The sequence below is a fragment of the Gossypium hirsutum genome, chromosome A01 (genome assembly GCF_007990345.1).
Source record: "Gossypium hirsutum isolate 1008001.06 chromosome A01, Gossypium_hirsutum_v2.1, whole genome shotgun sequence".
NCBI classification, from domain to species: Eukaryota; Viridiplantae; Streptophyta; class Magnoliopsida; order Malvales; family Malvaceae; genus Gossypium; species Gossypium hirsutum.
In genome coordinates, this window is record NC_053424.1 from 20,169,894 (window position 1) to 20,192,288 (window position 22,395).

Here is a 22,395-nt window from a genome sequence, read left to right on the forward strand (position 1 = left end):
GAAATTTTTTTATAGTTAATTAACTATTTCTGTAGTTTACCTAATCAATGTTATTTAACAAAACATATTCTTAAAATTAGAATTAAATTGAGATTGTTTATAAATTTTAAATGTTAATTTTTTAAAATTATAACTAAATTAATATAATAGAAAAAAGTTGAGCACTAAATTTATTATAATACTGATTTTTTAAAATGTTTGTTATTTTAACCAACTATGTAACCTTAAATTACAAATTTTATACTAAGTTAAATAAATGGATTAATTATCTAATTAATTATCCATAAATAATAACATATAAATAATTCTGTAGCTTATCCCGCCGCCAACCCTAAATAACTTTGAGAGATTTTGAACATTCTCTGCTTTGGAGGGGTTCGTTTATCCCACTGTTTCCATCACCATGGGAGGATCTCGAGCTCAAGTCAATAAGCCTCACAAAACCCGTTTCTCCTCTAAATCTTCTAGGAACATTCATAAAATCTCTCAAAAAGGTTGCCCTGCTCTGTTCAAATTCAATGGTTTAGATTTATATGTATTTTTAATTATGATTTTGTTTTCTCTACTAAGAATTTTATCTGTTTTTTTGAATGGTTCTTCATCTTTTGGTGGTTTAGATAAGAACCGGATTGCCAAATCGAACCGTAATGTAACGCAGGGAGCTCGAGCTGCTCGGCTTCAGCGAAGCAAGATGGTGAGTGAGAATAAATTTGAGTATCTCTAATGCTTATTATCTCACACTGGACAGTGCTATTCGATTTTGTAGCTACGAGAGCAGAAGAAGGAAGCTCTTTTGAAAGAAAAAAGGGCTTCAAGTGGATCAGCCAGCGCTCCCCGTGTCATTGTAAGCCTTTTGTATAAATTAATTCTTCCCATATTGTTGCTTCAAGTGCCTATTGTTTTCCTCCCTAAAGTCTTATTATTTTTTTATCACAGCTTCTTTTCCCTCTTTCCGCATCCGTGAATGTAAGTTCACTTGCTGAAGACATTTTGAGATTGCTTTCAGCAGATGTTAGCAGAGCTCTTTCATCAACAGTAGCTTCTTCAGAGTACAAACTGCGAGCAACAGTAGGCGTCACTCCCCGTGTTTTTGTTTCATGTTATTAGTTAAAGAAAGCTGCTAGTTAATAATTTCAAGCTGCTAGTTGATAATTTCAAGCTCAGCTTTCTTTTTGATTTGTCAATTTTGTGGTGGATGTCATTTTATCATTCAGTGAGGTTCAGTGTAATATTATTGAAAGATGTGCCGTTTATGCTTTATCCTAAGTGCAAGAACTAGCAACCTCTTAATCGTCAAGTTGTTCTGTCTAGGTACTGCATGCTCCTCGTGGGGACCTATTATCGTGTATGGAAATGGCCAAGGTAAAAAATTGTCTACAACTTGGTGATATATTGTGTCAACCTCATTTAGTAACCCTCCTTTTTTCTTTTTTTTTTCACTGTAATGGTCAACTGCCTGTTTAATTGTAGGTTGCTGATTTGATTGCTTTTGTGGCATCAGCTACTGAACAAAGCACATGTGACTATATTGATTCATTTGGAAGTCAATGCCTTTCGGTGTTCAGGTCTCTAGGCTTACCGAGCACTGTCGTTTTCATTCGTGTATGTTCTTAGTTCGTGACTTTATATGGTTTTTATACTTGTGACCTCTCTAAGGAAGCAAGTACTGAGGTTGAAGTTTTTTCCTCCAGGATCTGCCTACTGAGCTTAAAAGACGAAATGATGCAAAGAAGATCGTTACTTCCAGCCTTACTTCTGAATTTCCAGAAGATTGCAAGTTTTATCCTGCAGATACGAAGGACGACTTGCACAAGGTGATATTCTCTGCAATGAGTTATCTTTTTTGGGTTTAACTGATATATCCGTGAATTAATCAGATTGAGATGTAATTGAATAATGATTGTGTTCCATTTATTCACATTTTTTCCTGCTTCTAATACACTTTACTGATATTTTGATTGCAGTTCATGTGGCTTTTTAAGGAGCAAAGACTCACAACACCGCATTGGAGAAATCAACGGCCTTATCTTATTGCTCAAAAAGTACTTCTAAGTTTTTGCAAATTTTTTTATGAATTTTACATTGTTAGGAGTAGCATAGATTGTGAGGAAACTTTAACGAAGGTATTTTTGCAATGTAAGTCTTGGAGATGTTCACCTATAAAAAATCTGAGTGATAGGTTGTACTCAATCATTTTTGGATGGGCGGTTGTCCAATCCTTTTACAATCCATTAATTTTTTTTCATGTTACTTGTTTGTGCCAAAACCTTTGAAGGTAAAATTTTACGAACTGCTATGTTTTAGGTTGATATGGTACCAGATGACTCCAGTCCAGAGAAGTGTACACTTCTCCTCACTGGTTATACGCGTGCTCACAGCCTCTCAGTGAACCAGCTGGTAGTTATATCTCTCTACGCTTTTGCTTCACATGTATATCTGGTGGTGGCTTCTTATGGTCTTATACATTAGGTTCATGTGTCTGGTGCGGGGGATTTTCAATTGAGTAGAATTGAAATTATGAAGGATCCTATCCCTTTAAATGCTAGAAAAGATCATAATGCTATGGATTCTGATGACATTCAAGATGCTGAGGTATGTTTATTTTAATGAAACTTGAACACTATTTCAGAAGTAAGAAAAGCCTTTATCTTGTGTACTGGGTAGCAATGAAGTGGGTAATGAACTTTTCATTTTTGTTTCTTCGCGTCCAGATCATTCGTTCCGTAGCTCCTGATCCATCAAGCCAGGAGCCTTTTCTTGTAGAGAATGTTCCAGATCCACTTGCTGGAGAACAGGTAACTTGGATATTAAAGCTTTAAAAATCTTGCTCGCGATTTCCTATACTGTCATGAGTTGGTACTTGCTTTTTGGCATGTAGATCAACAGAGTTACTACTTTGGTCTCCTCATTCTTGTTAAATACTGACTTCCCTGATATTGTTTCATCTCATTTTTCTGTTTCTTTCAACTATTAATCAAATCACTCAAATGTGTTTTTTTTTTGGAGTAATAGTAATCGCCATGCATGCATCAAAACCTGTAGTAAACAATTAAAGGAATTTTGATACTGAGTATGCTTAAAAGATGAGTATAATTAAATAGAATTGAGACATCAGGAAAACCAAGGATTGTAGTTTTCAAACTTTTGGTTACATATTAGAGGTGTGCCTTTGATAAGATAATTAAGTTGCTGCTTGCCCCCAATCCAATCTACAAAGTACAAACTAATTTTGTGTCTGCTTAGCTACTTTGATATTGAGTTTTTCTTATTAAATTAGTAAAATTACTTAATAGTGGTATGCACACACCCTTATGCATTCTTCTAGGGGATGTTGGGTGCTATTTATACTGCTGTTTTATTATGACAGACATGGCCCACTGAAGTAGAAATGGCTGAGGCTGAAAGAAATCAAAAGCAGAAGAGGTTGAGAAAGAGAGCTCTCCCTCGAGGCACTTCTGAGTATCAGGTCTGAATTGTCTTGCCTGTTCCTGGGACTCTTAACATTTGCTGCCCACCTTTCTGTTTTTTATTTATCATGTTTGTGCATAACAATCTATTTGTGACCACTGTCTGCCATTCAGGCTGCTTGGATCGTAGATGATGCAGATGGAGAGGATTCTGGTGTGGAGAATGATGGAGATGATGATGAGGATGATTATGGCATGTTGTTGGATGAAGGAGATAGTGGCTTTCCTAGTCAAGAAGACACCAATAATCCAGATTTTGAGGAAGATCAAGCTTCCTTGCACTTAAGGGACTCTGATGAAGAAACTGAAAATGATTCAGTGATGATGGTGTGTCTCTTTGATGCTTATGTCCCAATGCAATTTGTACTTAATGAATTATGAGGAAGTGCCAGCTATATGTTTTTGCATATCCTTGCTTCTTGCGGCCTTCATGTTGTTTCTTTTTCTGTTAAATATTCTGTATGTGAATGATTTTTTCTTTTATACATGCAGGAAGGGGACAATATGACAAGGGAACAGATAGAGGATGAGATTAAAAAAATAAAAGAGGCACATGCCGAAGATGAGGGTATTTATGTTTTCTGGATGAGTCCTAGAGGTTTTTTCAGAGCATTTCTTATGATTAGTTGTCACATTGTGTAAAGCCAGCATAATATATATTTTGGGGGGGGGGGAGGACACCTATAATTGGAACATCTTATTATAGCCGACTACTAAAATTTGACCCTTGTAAGCCCTTTTCTCCTCATAATTGAAGTCACTAATTCTAGTCTTCAAAGTATTAACAAGTGAGGAGAGGGCATGCATATGATAGCTAGTCTGCAGTTAAGTTTTGAATTTTGATGATGAGATTGGTAGCTACTACCCCACTACACCAATGCATGCATTTTTCTCTGAAAACTCTTCTCAAATCTTCACAGCCATGTATGAACACCTCTTGTAATGTAGGTGCTAATATACTGTTGATTAAATGTTAATTTCAGAATTTCCAGATGAAGTGGATACTCCACTAGATGTTCCTGCTAGAAAGCGATTTGCAAAATATAGAGGCCTCAAGTCTTTTAGGACATCCTCGTGGGACCCCAAAGTAATTTATTGTGATACCATTTTGGTGAGCTTTGTTTTGGGTTTAATATTATGAAGTTATTAAAAGTTTACTGGTTATTGTTAGGAATCTCTACCTCGAGAATATGCCAGAATTTTTGCTTTTGATAATTTTGCAAGAACACAAAAGCATGTTGTTGCAAGAGCTTTAAACGTGGAGCAAGAGGGCAGGGATGACTGTGCGCCGGTTGGTTCATTTGCTAGGTTTTATATCAAGGAGGTCCCTTTTCATGTTGCTTCCAAATTGTGTGCGGCCTCAAGAACTGCGCCCATTGTTTTATGTGGTCTCCTGCAACATGAGTCTAAGATGTCTGTTCTTCATTTTAGGTATATATTTCTCTTTACACTTTCCTGGTTATGAGTAGCTACAATTCACCCTTATTTATTTATTTTTTCCCAATATGAATTCTTTTTGCAGCATAAAAAAGCATGATAGTTATGATGCTCCAATTAAATCTAAAGAAGAACTCATATTCCACGTTGGTTTCCGTCAGTTTGTTGCTAGGTAATGGTCTCTTTGTAGCTTACTACTGTCTTGGACCTTTTACCAGAATCCTGAAATCTCTCTGCTTATTTTCAGACCGATCTTTTCGACTGACAATATTAATTCAGACAAGCACAAGATGGAAAGGTTTCTTCATGCCGGACGTTTTTCAATAGCATCAATATATGCTCCCATTTCTTTTACACCTCTCCCCTTGATTGCTCTGAAGGGTGCAGCAGGAGCCGGCACACCTGCAGTTGCTGCTGTTGGTTCCTTGAGAAGTATTGACCCCGATAGAATAATTTTAAAGAAGATTATTTTAACTGGGTATGGATTCTTTTGTTGGGTGATAAAAGTTTTCGAAGATGATTTTTCTACTGGTTTATGTTTATTCTAGAATTTCGGACTTAAAAGAAACAATACCTATAAAATGCAAAAGTGATTTATGTAGTTTGGCTATGTTGATTTGGATTATATCTTGATGCAGTTATCCTCAACGAGTATCCAAGTTAAAAGCCACAGTGCGATATATGTTCCATAATCCAGAGGATGTGAGATGGTTTAAGGTAGGATAATCTGTTACAAGTGATTTAACATATTTTGTTTCTATAGTTGAATAGCCAGTGGAAAAATTACTTTTTTCATAAATTATATTCTTGATTTGGATGTGGTTGCAGCCTGTTGAAGTGTGGACGAAGTGCGGTCGTCGTGGTCGAGTTAAGGAACCCGTTGGTACCCATGGTACGCTAATCCTATCAAATACACATATCTTGCTGAATGCCCATCTTTATCGAATATACTTGGGTTCTGGCTCTAGCTTTCGAGGAGAAAGCTGAGTATTGCTTTTTGTTCCATTCTTTTTATCAGGTGCAATGAAATGCATATTTAATGGGGGCCTTCAACAACACGATACTGTTTGCATGAGCTTGTACAAGCGGGCATATCCAAAGTGGCCGGAACACCGGTTCCCTGCTAATGTTTGATCAGGAGCTCCTGTTTCATAAATGCAGGAGATGCGCTTGCTTGTATTGGGAATGAAGCACCGGTTCAGAAATCTGGACCCCAATTTACCATACTATATTCTTACTCTCTTTGATTTCTTCTCTATTTGGGTTTTCTTTGTCCATTTTGTGATATGGGGCATTTGAGAACTAATATGATATTTATACAGAAAAAAGAAAAAGAAAGCAAATACCATTATCTATACAGCTAAAGAGAAGCTTGCGTTTCATATACTGATCAGATTTTGTTTTGTTTGGTCAAATTCTAAGATCAGGTTTCTCTGACTTCCAGGTTTGGTATTTATAGTTTCATCTTTTCAATTTGTCGCAAACTAAATTTTAGTTATTAACTTTGTGATGTCAAATTTTAGCATGCATTAAAAGTTCCACATACATTTATATATATACTACATAAAACAAAATTTATAAACATATGTATATTATATAATAATATCCATGCATATAATATATATAGAAACCCACTCATATATATATATTACCAAAATCCATTAATATATATTCTATATAAAATAAAGCCCATGTATATATATCATAAGTTTATGCATTTTTTCCACCATTAAAATTGCACATGTATATACTTAATTATTCAACCAAAACTGTAAGGACTTGCATAAGGAAGAAGTCAAGGTTTGCATATGTTTTCTTAGTTTGTGTTATGTATTGGAGTTTAAATGTAGTATATCAAACCATTCTGTTTAGCAACCATAGTTTCAACTACTATACTCAATTAAACTTCTATTTGCCTTTGTCCATGGTTGTAGAGGCTCTTTAATGAATTGATACTTTTCATACACATCAAACACATTACAAAGGCATTACTAACATAAAAAAACACCATTAAATCATTTCAAAATCATAGATCAAAGCCCATTGACCTTTATGCCGAAAACTTAACTAGTTTTGTCGAAATAGGTGTTTAACCATTCAAATCTAACTTCTAATATTAGATTTCAACTTCATACATACTAAATATTATCTAATTACAAATCTAAACCATCAATTTTACCCAATTTCACCGATTTAATTATTCCGGAAAAATCAAGCATATGTGATCTTTTAAAAAGGGGAAAACATTCAATTTGCTTAAATTTGTTAAGGATTTGTTCAATTAAGAGAAAATACCTTTTAATTAGATAAAAAAGAGTTAGAAATCACTTTAAAACCAAAGCTTAGCCAAGAAATACGAGATCTACCATTTTCAAGCCAAAAATCAACTTAAAATCAAGTAATATATTGAGATCTTGGTTAAATCATTTAAATCTTGAATAGAAATAACAACTCACTTAGTTAATCATAGAAAGTTAAAATCTCACCTCAATTTTGCAAAATAGATGAGCTATGGATCTATTTCAAGTTAAAATGTGTGATAATCTCTTGAGGATTTTAAGGATGAAAATATGAGAGTTCTTCAAAATTGGAAGGAGATTTTGTATTTAGGGAGCTTAGGAATAAAAAATAACTAATTTCGGGAGAAAAGATTTGATTTGGTCTTTGACAAATTTTTGAAGAAGATGAAGAATGGGAGGGAAGGAGATGTGGCGGTTGTTAAATAGGCAACCCATTTTTAAAAATTGGGCCATTGGCCATTTAACCACCTCCAATTTATTCCTTTTTTCAAATACGTCCTTACTTTTCAATTAAAACCAATTTCAAAATTATTTTCAAATCAAGCCTCATTTTTATAAATCCCTTTTCATTAAATTAATTCTCAAACACCTAATTTTAATTTCCTAACCTAAAGTTATTAATTCTAATTATTCTAATATTTTATTTAATTAATTCTTAATTATTTAATTATATAATCTAATTATAGTTTCCAGTTCACTAACCCCTGATTTAATTACCCTATTCTCCTAACTTGGTTTTAGGGATGTGACAATTTAAGAGGTTAAAGTGTAAATACGAGAAAATTTAAAGGACCAAAAGTGAAATAACCCAATTTTTAAGATATGAAAGTGAGGTATAATGACCAAATTGTATAAGTGGAAGAAATGCAAAGGAATAAATTGCAATTTTACCAAAAGTGAGTAGTGACTTAAGAATGTAATTTTGAAGTAATATGAAGGGTAAAATGGTCATTAATCAAATTAGCTAATTATATGGTGTAATAATTAAGGATGAAAAGTGTTGAAATATGACTGGTTGAATATTTTATTGTTTTAATGATAAATTAATTAATTCATTATTCGAGATGTTTTTAAAGAAAAGTGTAGAAAATTCTCCCATTCTCTTCATGTTTCTCATGTTGGCTATATATACATGTAAGGGGGATTTTCATTTCTTTACAATTGAATCCTTTACAATGAAATCTCACTTTTTTTTCCAAATTCCTGGAAAATTTCCATAGCCACTCAAAAGAAGAAGTGAAGTAAAGGTACTTGAGAGTTAAAATATCATCTTGAAATAAAGAAATTAGAAGAGGAAGTAGAAACAGTTGTGGGAAAAGTGAAGAGATTAGAGAGATAAGATAGTTCTTCAAGAATTTTACTTTATTTAATTTCCATCCAAGTGTAAATTATGTTAAATAGTTGAATTAATTATGAATGTGTGAATATGATGTATGAAATTAAATTAGTGCATTGAAGTAGTAGCAAAAGGAATAAATTGTAAAGTAAACAACCTATGTCATCCGTGTGCGATAAGAGGCCTTAGCTCCTGGTGTTATTGTTGGTACCTTTTCTATCTTTAATGTTAGTGTGTATCCATTAATTGACCCTGGGTCAACACATTCATATATATGCTCTATGTTAGTGATGGAAAATAATTTACTTGTCGAGTCCACTAATTGTGTTGTTAAAGTAACGAACCCTTTAGGTCATAGTGTGATAGTTGACTTGGTATGTAAGCAGTGTCCCATAAAAATTCCAGGATATAACTTTCCTGCCGATCTAATGCTATTACCTTTCAATAAATTTGATGATATTCTGGGAATGGACTGGCTGAATGTACATGATGCTGTGGTTAGTTGTTGACGGAAAAGAGTTAATTTGAGATGTTGTGGTTAGTTGTTGACGGAAAAGAGTTAATTTGAGATGTCCGAATGGCGAGGTGATTGTTGTTAGATATGATAAATATAACTATGTTTCGAGTATGATTACAGTAATGATGACACAAAAATTGATCCGAAAAGGCTGTAACACATTTTAACCTATATTTTGGATTCCAAAATATCAAAAAAGAAAGTTGATCAGGTTCTGCTAGTATGCAAGTTTTCAGATGTTTTTCTTGAGGAGTTACTAGATTTACCAACAGAGCGATAAGTTAAATTTTCTATTGAGTTAGTGCCAAGGACTGCTCCAATTTTGATTGCTCCGTATCGAATGGCTCCAACCAACTTAAAGAGTTAAAAGCTCAGTTGCAAGAATTAGTTGACCGAGGTTTTGCACGATCGAGTATATGACTTTGGGGTGCACCTGTATTGTTTGTGAGAAAGAAAAACGGGCCGATGATGTTGTGTATAGATTATTAGAAATTAAACAAAGTTATGGTAAAGAATAAATATACGTTGCCTCATATTGATGATTTATTTGATCAATTGAAAGGAGCTTCATTATTTTTGAAAATAGATCTCAGATCTGGTTATTACCAATTGCGAGTAAAAGATGTGGACGTGTCGAAAACAACATTTAGAATGACACTATGAGTTTTTTGGTTATGCCACTTGGATTGACGAATGCTCCAACAATGCTTATGGATCTGATGAATCAATTTTTTTCAGCCACATCTTGAAAGTTTGTTGTTTTTTTATTGACGACATTTTGATTTATTCTAGAAATGAAGATGAACATGGTCGACACTTGAGGATCGTATCGCAGACCCTACGTGAAAAGCAGTTATATGCAAATTTTAACAAATACAAATTTTGGCTCAAAGAAGTGGGATTTCTCGGTTATGTGATCTCGACGGAAGAAATACGAGCTGATCTAAGTAAGATTTTTGCTATTCTGAATTGGAAACCCTTGAAAAATGTTTCTGAGGTACGTATTTTTCTGGGATTGGCCGGATATTATCGACGATTCGTTAAGAATTTTTTGATAATAGCTTTACCTATGAGGAAACTGTTGTAGAAAGATGTTAGCTTTGTGTAGTATGAAAAATGTCAGTAGAGTTTTTTGATCAGCTGAAGAGTATGTTGGCAGAGGCACCAATGTTGACATAGCCTGAACCTGGGAAAGAATTTGTTGTTTTCAGTGATGCTTCTTTAAACAGTTTGGGATGTGTTTTTATGTAAGAAGGAAAAGTTATTGCATATGCTTCTTAATAGTTAAAAACTCACGAAAAGAATTATCTGACACATGATATTGAGTTGGCTGCAGTTGTTTTTATGCTAAAAATTTGGTGTAATTATCTATACGATGAGAAATGTCACGTGTATATTGATCACAAAATTCTGAAGTATTTAATGACACAAAAAGAGTTGAATCTACGACAATGAATGTGGCTATAATTGCTAAAAGATTATGATTTGGTGATAGACTATCATTCGAGGAAAGCTAACGTGGTTGCTGATGCTTTAAGCCGAAATCTCTATTTGTGCTTCGATTGTTGAATGCTCAACTCAAATTAGAACTTGACAGGTCTATTTTGGTAGAGCTTCGAGTTAAGCCTTTATTTTTACAAAGGATTTAAGAGTTAAAGTCTTGTGATCCGAAATTGTCATCTAAAAGGGAGTTAGTTAGTAATGGACAATTGGTTGACTTTAGTATTGGTTCTGATGGTAATTTGTATTTTTGTAATAAATTATTCGTACCAGAGGATCCTTAATTGAAACAAGAAATTTTTACTAAAGCTTATAATAATGTGTATTCCTTACATCCAGGTAGCACTAAAATGTGTTGTGATTTAAAACAAAGATACTGGTGGCCAGGAATGAAACGTGAAATCTCTGAATTTGTTTCGAGATGCCTTGTGTGGCAACAGGTAAAGGCTGAACATCAAGTTTTGTTATATTTGTTACAGTAAATCATGATTCCTGAGTGGAAATGGGAATAGGTTATGATGGACTTTATATCAGGGTTACCGTTAACACCAAAGAAAAATGACGCGATTTGGGTCATTGTGGACCGATTAACAAAATCCACACATTTTATGCCCATGCGAACGAATTACTTGCTTGAAAAATTAGCTGAGCTATATGTCTCTGAAATTGTTAGATTGCATGGGATTCTATTGTCAATTATTCGGATCATGACCTGAGGTTCACTTTTAAGTTTTGGAGTAAGTTACATGAGGCCTTTGGTACCAAAATAAAGTTTAGTACAACTTTTCATCCACAAACAGACGACCAGTCAAAACGGGTGATTCAAATACTTGAAGATATGTTACGATGTTGTATCATTGAGTTTGAAGGTAGCTAGGAAAAATATTTATTGTTGGCTGAATTTGCATACAATAATAGCTATCAATCGAGCATAAAATGTGTAACAACTAGTTTTCAGTGAATTCAGAACAGTGGTTTCGGGACCATAAATTCGATGAGTAAATTTTTATTTTATTATTATTTTAATGTATATGGGATATTAGTAAGGTCATACTAAAATTTCGTTAAGAAATTTTAATGTTTGCATGATTAATTAAGTGAAAAGGACTAAATCGTAACAAGTGAAAAAATAGAGTTCTTTTAGTTAAAAGAGCTAAATTGCTACGAAAATTTAAAGTGAATGGACTTAAATGGTAATTATACCATTTATAAAGCTAGTGGGCAATTATGGATATAGTTTAAGTGATTTTTAAAATCAATAAGCAAGGTTAATAAGGTAATTTAATAATTAAGTAATAGTAAAATGAAGTAAAAGTAGTATCATCTTCTACATTTGTTTCTTTCCATCGAATTTGAAGAGATGAATAGTCATTTTTAGGGTTTTGAGGTTCAACTAGCTTTGGTGTGTGAATGTAAGTGATTCTGAGCCCTGTTTTTAATATTTTTTATGTTTTTGAGATCACTGCAACTAGGTCCAGCTAGCTCGCAACTTCGTTTTTGAATCTGTTAAAATTTTGAAAGTTACCATTGATGAATCTTGAATGTTTTTTTATGATAACCATGTGTTTGAAGCTTTGATTTTGGTATTTGGTTGAATTTTGAAGTGATTTTTGTTAGATTTTGATTTAAGGATTAAATTGTTAAAATTTCAAAATCTGAATGTTTAATAGTAAATTTTGATGTACAATAGAGATTTTTAAAAGGTCTATAATATTTTACTGTAACTTGATTCTAAAGAAATAATCAATTTGATGATTTTCGAGTTAGAGGACTAAATTGCAAAAATTGTAAAAGTTTAGGAAAAATATGAAAATAATAAGAATTTAAGGGTTGTGTATATTATATGAAATGTGGAATATGTATGAGATTAATATATTGTATTTAATTATCATATAGATCAAAACTTGGATAAAAAAGACAACCAAAAAAAGGAGAAAATAGCGGATTAGTCTTTGCGTGCTGGTTAGAATCGATTAGTAGGTAAGTTCATAGTGTTTCAATAAGTAAATTAATTTCTAGTTGTACTTTTACATTATAGTTCCTTAGCTAAAAATCAATAATTAATTATTAAATGTTTGCATATTCGTGCCCCTATTTGTACTTTGGTACCCTTGTTTGCACATATGTGCCCCTGTTTGTTCTTTGATACCTCTGTTTGCACATACGTGCCCCTATTTGTACTTCGGTACCCCTTTTTGCACATAAGTGTTCCTGTTTGTATTATGACAGCCCTAAACACATTTACATGTGTTGTTATACTCTAGTAACCCTGAAATCTAATAGTATATGAATTGTATCTAATTGTGTTAGATTGAAAGTAATACTATGATCTTAATAAGTCATGTAAAATTACCGGATCTTGTGGATTGCTTTGTAGAGTTCTGTTGTTGACACTTTGGAAGGGTTAATCAATCGGCTCACACTATCCATCGAAGTTGGTAGTTTTTGTGTCTCTTAGGGTAGTGGCATGTATATGTGGGTAAATAGGTTGTTTTGGCACAATTTGATACTTAACTAAACTATGTCAATAGGTATTTTATCATGCTTGTAAATAGGTTTCTTTTTGGTATAATTATAATGGTATGAAAATGAATTCTTGGGGTATGTTTTGGTATATGATTGAACTAAGTTACTATGCAAGAAATGGATCAATGATGATATGTTTTAGTTGTTGATGTTTTGATTGTTTTTGAGGTGCTTTTGACTGACATATTGGTTAGTTGAATTAGGACATTTGGAATGGTAAATATATGTATGTTTAGGTATGGTATGATGCCTTGTTAGCGTGCACAAGTTGTTCAAATGGTCATGCATGAAATGATGTTGGAATGGCTTGTTTTAGGTGAATTTTAGGTCTACACAGCCTGAGACACGGGCGTGTGACTCAGCCATGTGTGACATACGGCCTGGCGACACGACCGTGTGCTTCCTGAAGGTTCCTTTGTATGAAAGTTAGTGAGTTACACGGCTTAGCACATGGCTTGAAACATGTGTGTGTGGGGAAATTTTGAGAGTTACACGACCTGGCATACGGGCGTGTGACACGACCGTGTAACCTTACTCAGAGAGTTTCATAAGTGAGGACACAGACTGGGATACAGCCGTGTGTCCCTATTTCAAAGGTTACATGGCCTGAGAAATGGACGTGTGTGTCAGCCGTGTAAGGCACACGGCCTAGCCACATAGTCGTGTGACCCCTATATTCAAATTTTTTGCAACTTTTTATTAGGTTTTCCAAATATTTTCAATTTAGTCCCGAATCGTTTCTAAGGTATTTCTAGGGCCTCGAGGGCTCAATTTAGGGATGGAATAAACATGTATGATTGATATATAATATGTTTATATTAGTGAATTAAATATTGTTTAAATGTTTTCGATTGTATGGAAATACTCTGTAACTTTAATTCAGTGACAGATACGGGTTAGCGGTGTTATAAAATGACATCGTACGAGGCTTTATACCGGTGTAAATGTAGAAGCCCTTTGTATTGGTTTGAGTTGAATGAAAGAAAGTTAACTGGTTTTGATTTGGTCTGGGAAATCGAGGATAAAGTTAGAATTATCTGTGATAACTTGAAAGCTACATCAAATCGTCAAAATTCTTATGTTGATTTGAAACGTAAATATATAGAGTTTTCTGTTGGTGAGAAAGTCTTTTTGAATGTCTCGCCCTGGAGAAAAGTGTTGCGGTTCTGCAAAAGGGCAAGATCAGTGCGAGATTCATTGGACTGTATAAAGTTTTAGAGAGAATTGGACATGTGGCGTATTGGTTGGCATTACCTTTAGATATTGATAGAATTCACAATGCTTTTCATGTTTTGATGCTTCGTCGCTACCGTTCTGATCCATCATATTTCTGTCTAAGGATGAGATTGAATTACGGCCTGATCTGACATATAGCGAATAACCGGTTAAGATTTTGGTTTAGGAAGTGAAGGAGTTGCAAAATAAATGTGTACCTTTAGTTAAAGTGTTATGGCATCGGCTCTGTAACAACTCGATTTTTGGGCCTAGTCAGAACAGTGGTTTCAGGACCACAAATTTGAAGTTGGGAAAATTATTTTATTAATTTTTTTGGGATTATAGCATGATTATGAGGGTGTACGAAAAATTTGGTGTAGTAATTTTAGCGTTTGAGGGCTTAATTTAGAAAAAGGACTAAATCGCATAAAGTGAAAAAGTCCTATTTTAATAGCTAATGATGCCAAATAGCTAGAGAACCTAAATTAGAGGTCTTTAAAATACAACTAGACCCTAATATAGTGCATGGTCGGCCATAGGAAGCAATTTGGTCAAAAAGTCCAAGTTTGGTGGGTTTGGTGGCTAAATTGACTAAAATAGAAATAAAATAAGAAAAATATGATATCACATTCTCATCTTCTTCACTACCACTGATTTTTAGCCATTTTTAAGGGTTTTGAGCTTCAAAAATTTTAGCAACTTGTTCCTCTTGCAAGTAAGTGATTTACATACTTTTTGTTGATGGTTTTTACATTTTTGGGCCCCTTGAAGCATAAGCTTTCTATTAAGGGGACTATTTTGCAAAATGGTAAAGAGTTTAGGGTTTGTACATGAAAGCATATGTGCAGTTTTTTGAAATTTTAGGGAAGAATATGAGTCTTAGATGTGTAATGAACAACTTTTGTGAAAGGTTTCCTCATGAAAACCCTCATAGGGACTATTTGGCATAAGTTGGAAATTTGTTGATAAATGGGTAAGATAGTGGAAATTTTGGATTGCTATAAGAGTATTAAGGGTTCGGCTAAGCTTTTGATAGGAGGAAATTCGTTAAAAATTAATTTCCGAACCTAGGGGTAAAATGGTCATTTTGCAAAAGTCTAGGGGTAAAATAGTCATTTTGCCCAAGTATAAATTATTGAGTGCCTAGATTGATAAAGTGATTAATTTGTGAACTTTTATTATTATAGATCAAGAAATTCAAACTCTGAACTTAGACCGAGGGAAAGCCAAGCAAATTGATTAGACTGACTTGACACCATATTTTGTAACCGAGGTAAGTTTTTTGTAAATAATAAAATTACATTGTTATTATATGTGTTTGAATTGATATATCATAAATTTCTTGTTTGTGGAAATGATTATGAATGGTGAATTTTGAGATAGTAAAACTTCCGTAAGAACCTTAGAAACAAATAAGATATTCACGCCATGACGTTTGGGTCATTTGTGCACTAGTGTAAGACATGTTTGCAACATGCATCGGCCACATTATAAGAGCCATTGTAAGACCATGTCTAGGACATGGCATTGGCATTGAAACGAAAGCTAGTGTAAGACATGTCTGGGACATGCATTGGCCTCGCGATGTAAGCCAGCGTCAGACATGTCGGGGACATGCATCGGCTACGAGATGTGTCAGTGTAAGACCATGTTTGGGACATGGCATTGGCACAGAGAGATGAGAGCCAGTGAAGACCATGTCTGGGACATGGTGTCGGCCTCGATCTCGATAGTCAGTGTAAGACCATGTCTAGGACTTGACATCGACTTAATGGATGAGCCAATGTAAGACCATGTTTGGGACATGGCATCGGCATTACACCTTATGTTTGAGGCTTAATGAATATTCGATAGCATACCAAATGGTTCAACGGTGAAAGTTACAATTTCAGTTAAACAAGAAAAGTAAAACCAGGTTATGAGTGGTACAAGTACCTATTTGAAGTGTATGAGACGTGAGCTCAATATATATATGCTATGTGAATTACATTAGTTATTAATGAGTAAGTTGTGCTTATGCCTACTTTAGTACTATGAGAATAATGATGAATGGTAAAGTTGTTGTTATATTTATTGCATGCAACTTACTAAGCTTTATGCTTACCCCCTCTCTTTTCCATTTTCTTATAGTGTCGCCTAAATAGCTCAAGGACCATCGGACGTCGGTGGCTACGATTACGCTATCATTAGAAGCACTCGGTATAGTCAGATTATTTGTTTTTAAGTATGGCATTTATAGGGCTTAGACTTGAATATTTTGTGTCATTGAGAAATTAGCTAAATGTGTTGGCTTGGGATAAATCCATTTATTTTGTATAAGGCCATGGATAATGGTCAATACTCACTTTGATTTATAAATAGAAGATGATATTTTCATGGATGAGTAAATTGCACAAATGAAATGTTGTCCATTGTGATTATTTTGGCTATGTTATGTGCCCATGTCTTGGTATAGAGTGATTTTGTGCAGGTTATGTAAGTAAGGGTGGCAAAGAAGCTTGGTAAATAGCCTTATTTTGTCCACACAGGTAGGCACACGAGCGTGTGTCTAGGCCATGTGTCGCACACGAGCGTGTGTCTAGGCCGTGTGTCACACACGACCAGCCCCATGGGAGTGTTGTCCGGCCATATGTCCCTTGCACGTAAATTTTATAAGTCAGTATGCATGATAGTAAACACACGGGCAGAGACACGGCCGTGTATCTTAGCCGTGTGAAGGGCATGGCCTAGCACATGGGCGTGTGACCCTTAAGGATTGCTGACGTCAAAAATAGAATGTCCAGGTTTTTGCACACGGGCTAGGACACGGACGTGTCATGGCCGTGTGAAGGACATGGTTCAGGGACGCAGACATGTGCCAGGCCGTGTGAAAACCACTGTAGGTGTGAATTTAGAATTAATTCCATACAAGTAGAGGACACGGGCATGTCCCTATATTGCTTAGGCCGTGTGAGCCATACGGGCTAACAGCACGACCATGTTGAATTGGTCACAAGGGTGTGTTGCCCTTCCAACACGGGCGTGCGCCCTTATGGCTAGTAAGATTTTTCAATGTTCGTGGTAAGACCCGAATCATTCTCAAATAGTTTAAAATAAACGTTTAGAGCCTAGTATGCCTTTATTATGGAGTTTTTGTTGTAGAATGGAAAAGTTTTAAATTTGACTGGATTTTGGTGATTCAGAAACGTGTGAATGTGTGTGTTCAAGTTGGATAATGCCTCGTAATCCGTCCTGGCGTGGGGTACGGGTGTGGGGTGTTACAGGCTCGGAGTTGAAGAAGTTATGTGGAAAACAGAAGAATAAATTAGATCACAATATCCGAACCTATTTTTTGGTAAGATTTTTGGGTACGGAAATTTCTTTATGAGGGAGAGTTGTTTGGGAAAATAGAAGAATCAGAAACAATGGTTTTGGGACCACAACTCCGGTTAAAGAGATAATTTTTATTATTTAATTTAATAGAAATGGTCGTGTGAAAGTCGTATAAAAATTTAGTTAAGAAATTTTAATGTCTAAATAATTAATTAGGAATGGCTAAATTGTAAAAGTTGCGAAAGTAAATTTTTAGTTATCAAATGTAGAAAAAAGGTAAAGGAAAAAAATGATTGATGGGCTCAAGTGGTAAATTAACCATTTTTAGGTCTATTGGATGGTAGTGACCATCATTTTAATGATGGCTTGGTTTTAAACATAAGGGTAAATTTGTAATTAAGGAAATTAATTGTAAAACAAAGGAGAAAAATCATGTTCTCATCTTCTCCATTAAGTGATTTTGGTTCCCATTTTTAGTAAGTGTTATTGAGTTTGTAATAGCTCAATCTATGTAACCCGTATGTAATTTTGTAGAATTGTTAAGAGTTTTTGAATTTACCATGATTGATGTTTGGATGTTTTGCTGTTAGTAGATGAGTTTATAAGTTTGATGATGTTTTTAGATTGTATTGTAACATAGTTTTGGTTGGTTTTGTGGATAGAGATCAAGTTGTTTTAATTTCAAAATTCCAAGGGCTACTAGCTAATATTTGGTTGTTTAAGGACCGTTTAAGGACTAATAAGAAATTAGCACAAGTCCTTCTAGCTCAATTTGTATAAATTTAGAAGGTTAATGATTAAGGATTAAATTGTATAAATGTAATAGTTTGGGGTTAGTTATGCAAAATGCCATTGAACAATGAATTAGATGATTTTTAAATGTTTTAAGATATTCAATTAAATTGATTAAGTTAAATTAATATACCTAGATCAAGAAATGAGTGGTTTAGTAGATAAATGCGGGAAGGGAAAAATAGTTGAGTAGACGTCATTGAATACTAGTTGTCACTGCACAAGTAAGTTCGTGTTATATTTAATATGTTATATTAATTTCATTGATATTTGTTTTACTCTAATGGTTGTGATGTGTGAAATCAGGCTTTGAGCCTAGTAAGCTTTGCGCCAGTGTAATGTATTAGGTCTTGAACCTAGCAGGCTTCATGCTGGTGTAATATATCAAGCATTGAGCTTAGCAAGCTTCATGCCGGTGTGTTGTATCAGGTAACTTGTACAGAAAGTACTATTTTTAGTATACAATGAGTTAAGAATGTTCTCGAACTATACGATCTTATATATATATATATGGAGTTTTAGATCATGACTTGTGATTTTTAGTAATGTGGATATTATAAATTGAACTGTCCCTATAAATGGGATAGGTAAATTATGATCGTTGATCTCATGATACGTTCTTGAATTGTTATATTTAAATTGTCGAGTTTAACAAGTTAATTTCACAAACTTACTAAGCTTGATTTGAGCTTCCTTGTTTGATTTAATATTGTAGGTCCGCTAGAATCGTGACGTCGATTGGATAAGCTCAAGAGATCACACACTATCCACTATAATTCCGGTAGTTATTTTGTTCATTTTGGGTTGGTTTTAAAGTGGCATGTAACTAGGCATCCTTGTATATAAATCTATACTTATAGGCTTTAGTTGATAAACAAATTTAGTTGAAATAGTAGCTTGTAAATGTTATTTTGGATATTTGGTTCATGTGGTTGATTTTTTTTATGATAGTTAAATGTGGTTAACATCAAGTATCATAATGAGATAGAAATAGTCATTATGTGTATGAATATGAAAGTGATGTTTATTAAACTAGATAAAAATGATTTGTTATGTTTGAATTAGGTTTAGTGAGTGATCTGGAAATGTTGATTGGATCAAAATTGATATGTGAATTGTGGTGCCTATTGATGGCATATTGGTTAGACATAGGATTGATGATTTTTAGTATGTTTTTATATGTTCTTGAATGTGTTTTAATAGGGTGAAAGTGTCTTGAATGGGGCTGGATTGGTGCCCAAGCAATTGAGTCTGAAAAGGCTTGTATTAAGGGTTATTTAGGGTGCACACGGCTTGGAACACTGGCTGTCACACAGTCATATGCCACACACGGTCACACTATATGGTTGTGTATCCTTTTAAATTTGAACTGTAAGATGAACCACACAGTCTTAAAGAGTTACACGGCCTGGTGACACAATCATGTGACCCAACTTCGAATATACACATGGCCTGCAACACGACTGTTTGACCCATACTTCGAATGGTACATGGTTTGAGAATATGAGCGTGTAGAGTAGCTACATGGACGTGTGGAATAGCCACACAACCATGTTTGGGGCTACATGGGCTGGCCTTTGTCACATGGCCGTGTGACCCCTATTTTTCACTTTTAACCGATATTTTTGTATATGTTCCAATTTAATCAAGTTTTAATCCCGGTTTATTTTAAGTGTTGCCTAAGCTCGATTTAGGTCCTGATATGCTTGCAAGACATCAAAAGGGATAATGTTTTGATATGATATGAATTATTTGGTTATTTTGTTTAAACGTTAAAATATTATTAATGTATTATTTTATAACTCGGGTAAACTTCCGAACTGGGTATAAGGGGTTACATGGGTCACATCCATGATGTCTTTCACGTATCCATGTTGAGACGTTATCAGTATGATCTTTCACATGTAGGTCCAGTTGAGGAGATTGAGTTAATGTTAGACTTGTCTTTTGAGGAAGATTCGGTACATATTCTGGACCGTAAGATTAAGGTTTTGAGAAGGAAGACCATCCCTTTGGTTAAGGTGCTGTGACGGAATCATGGTTCCAAGGAGGCCACTTGGGAGCCTGGGAACTTGATGCGTCAGCAATATCCTTATCTTTTTTAGTCAGGTAAATTTCGAGGCCAAAATTTCTTTAAGGAGGGGAGAGTTGTAATGCCTCGAAGTTCTTAAATATGGAATGTTAAATTATGTCAAATAATTTAATTTGGTTCAATGGATAGGTGTGGTGATTATGTGTGTAAGGTTTTGGGTTCGAGTCTTTCCTTTGGAATTTTGTTAAGTTTTGGTTCTATTCCTATCCGTGATTGTTTGGTTTAAATCTTATTTCTGAGCAAGTTATGATAGAATGAGCTTACTGGTTCAATGGTTAAGTTTTAGTGTACTCTTGGGTCTGGAGTTTGAATCTTGGTGTGGGCATATGAAATGTTTTCTGTTGCTTGTTTTTTGTTAGTAGTTGAGCTCTTTTTGAATTACAAAAGTCTAGTGGTTGAATTATTATTGGATATTTTATTTTGTTTTATTTTTAAGTTATCAAAATAAAATAAATCCCTAAAATTACTCTACATTTGTATGTCTAACAACCCCTCCCTTTTCATATTCGTTTCATTGTTTTTTTCTTTTTTTCTTCTTTTTCTTTTGGAGACTCCTTTTTATTCTTCTTTTCTATTGTTACTTAATTTCTGCTATTCCATTTTCCCCCTTGTGTACCTGCACGATATATGTTATTTGATTGTATTATTGAATGTAGAGTAAGTTTCATTCAATAATTTTTGTTCTTTTGCATTGAAATTGTTTCTTGAGCAAGATAGGAGTTGTGCTTATGCCTAATCTTCGTTCTTAGTTTTAATAAGTGCTCTTGTGTTTTCGATTAGGCAAAGGGGTGAGAATCTAATTCCTCCAACAGAGTAGTTCTTGTCTTTAGTGTTGTTTTTTAGTAGTAAGTATGTGAACCTTGTTTTAGGGATTGAATTTTAACAAAAAAGAATGTCAATTTGGGTAGGTCTTTGATGGTTAATTGTGGTGATTTGTTGATTGATTGTAGGTTTCGTGAGTTCCCGATACTGTGGATATTGAATTACGTCATTAGGTGTGTGAAACTAACTCAAACCATACCTTAAAACTAAAAAAAAATTATGAAACATGGGCTGTTTTCAAAACTATCGAGCGCCACACAGTCATGTGTTAAACCGTATGCTCCACACGGCTTTGTAGTAGGCTGTGTGCTGGGCTGTGTGGAGCACATGACCATGTGTGATTAAATAGCCTATGTGGTAAACCGTGTGTACCATATGGTCGTGTGGTAGGCTGTGTGGACCACATGGGCTAGATTTTTGGTCTGTATGAGCCTTTTGGGCTAATTTTGAGGACCGATTAAAGGATTCAGAAATTGGGTCCGTAGGCATTATGTAGGGCCATAAAAGTTTAAGTTTCAGTATACAAACATAGGTATGTGTAGGAATCATGTTGATAAGTATAATAATGTGATATGATATGCTCTATAAGTATGTATGCTAGTTATGTTATGTTCCTCAAAAGAAAATATGTGTTCATGTATGTTGTAGGACTTACGAGATATGTGTGTATGATATTATGATTATGTATATGTCTATGTTTTTTGCTGAGGTGTGACATGATAGAAGAAGTACTATATGGCAAGTTTTACTGCAACTATGACGGCTTGACCGTAAGATTTCTATCTGCCAGCTTAGCTGCGTATTTATGAGTGGCATACCGCCACATATTAGTGTGACTAGATGGATGGACTCTTGTAGTCCTAATTGGTGTGACTGGTTGGACGAAGATGATGTGTAGCGGATTGGGGTAGGATATAATATGTTATGATATGAGATATGATATGATATGATACGATATGTAATCTGATATGGTATGATATAAGATATACTCTGATAAGATTTTGATGTGCTATGACACAATTTGATATATATAGATGTATGTATTTATCACACTATGTGGGTTAAATCACACACTGGGC

General features: G+C 34.4%; 1 protein-coding gene across 1 annotated transcript; it reads left to right on the forward strand.

The window, feature by feature from the left end:
* Positions 1-319: 319 nt before the first annotated feature.
* Positions 320-6,377, forward strand: LOC107917964 (pre-rRNA-processing protein TSR1 homolog). The gene is made up of 21 exons (XM_016847417.2): positions 320-494; positions 618-694; positions 767-844; positions 937-1,068; positions 1,312-1,362; positions 1,471-1,602; positions 1,692-1,814; positions 1,965-2,042; positions 2,305-2,397; positions 2,470-2,592; positions 2,712-2,795; positions 3,368-3,466; positions 3,582-3,794; positions 3,960-4,035; positions 4,451-4,554; positions 4,639-4,898; positions 4,990-5,076; positions 5,152-5,382; positions 5,543-5,621; positions 5,733-5,796; positions 5,923-6,377. The coding sequence occupies exons 1-21, from the start codon at positions 404-406 to the stop codon at positions 6,036-6,038; spliced, it is 2,391 nt and encodes a 796-aa protein (XP_016702906.2). The 5' UTR covers positions 320-403; the 3' UTR covers positions 6,039-6,377.
* Positions 6,378-22,395: the final 16,018 nt, after the last annotated feature.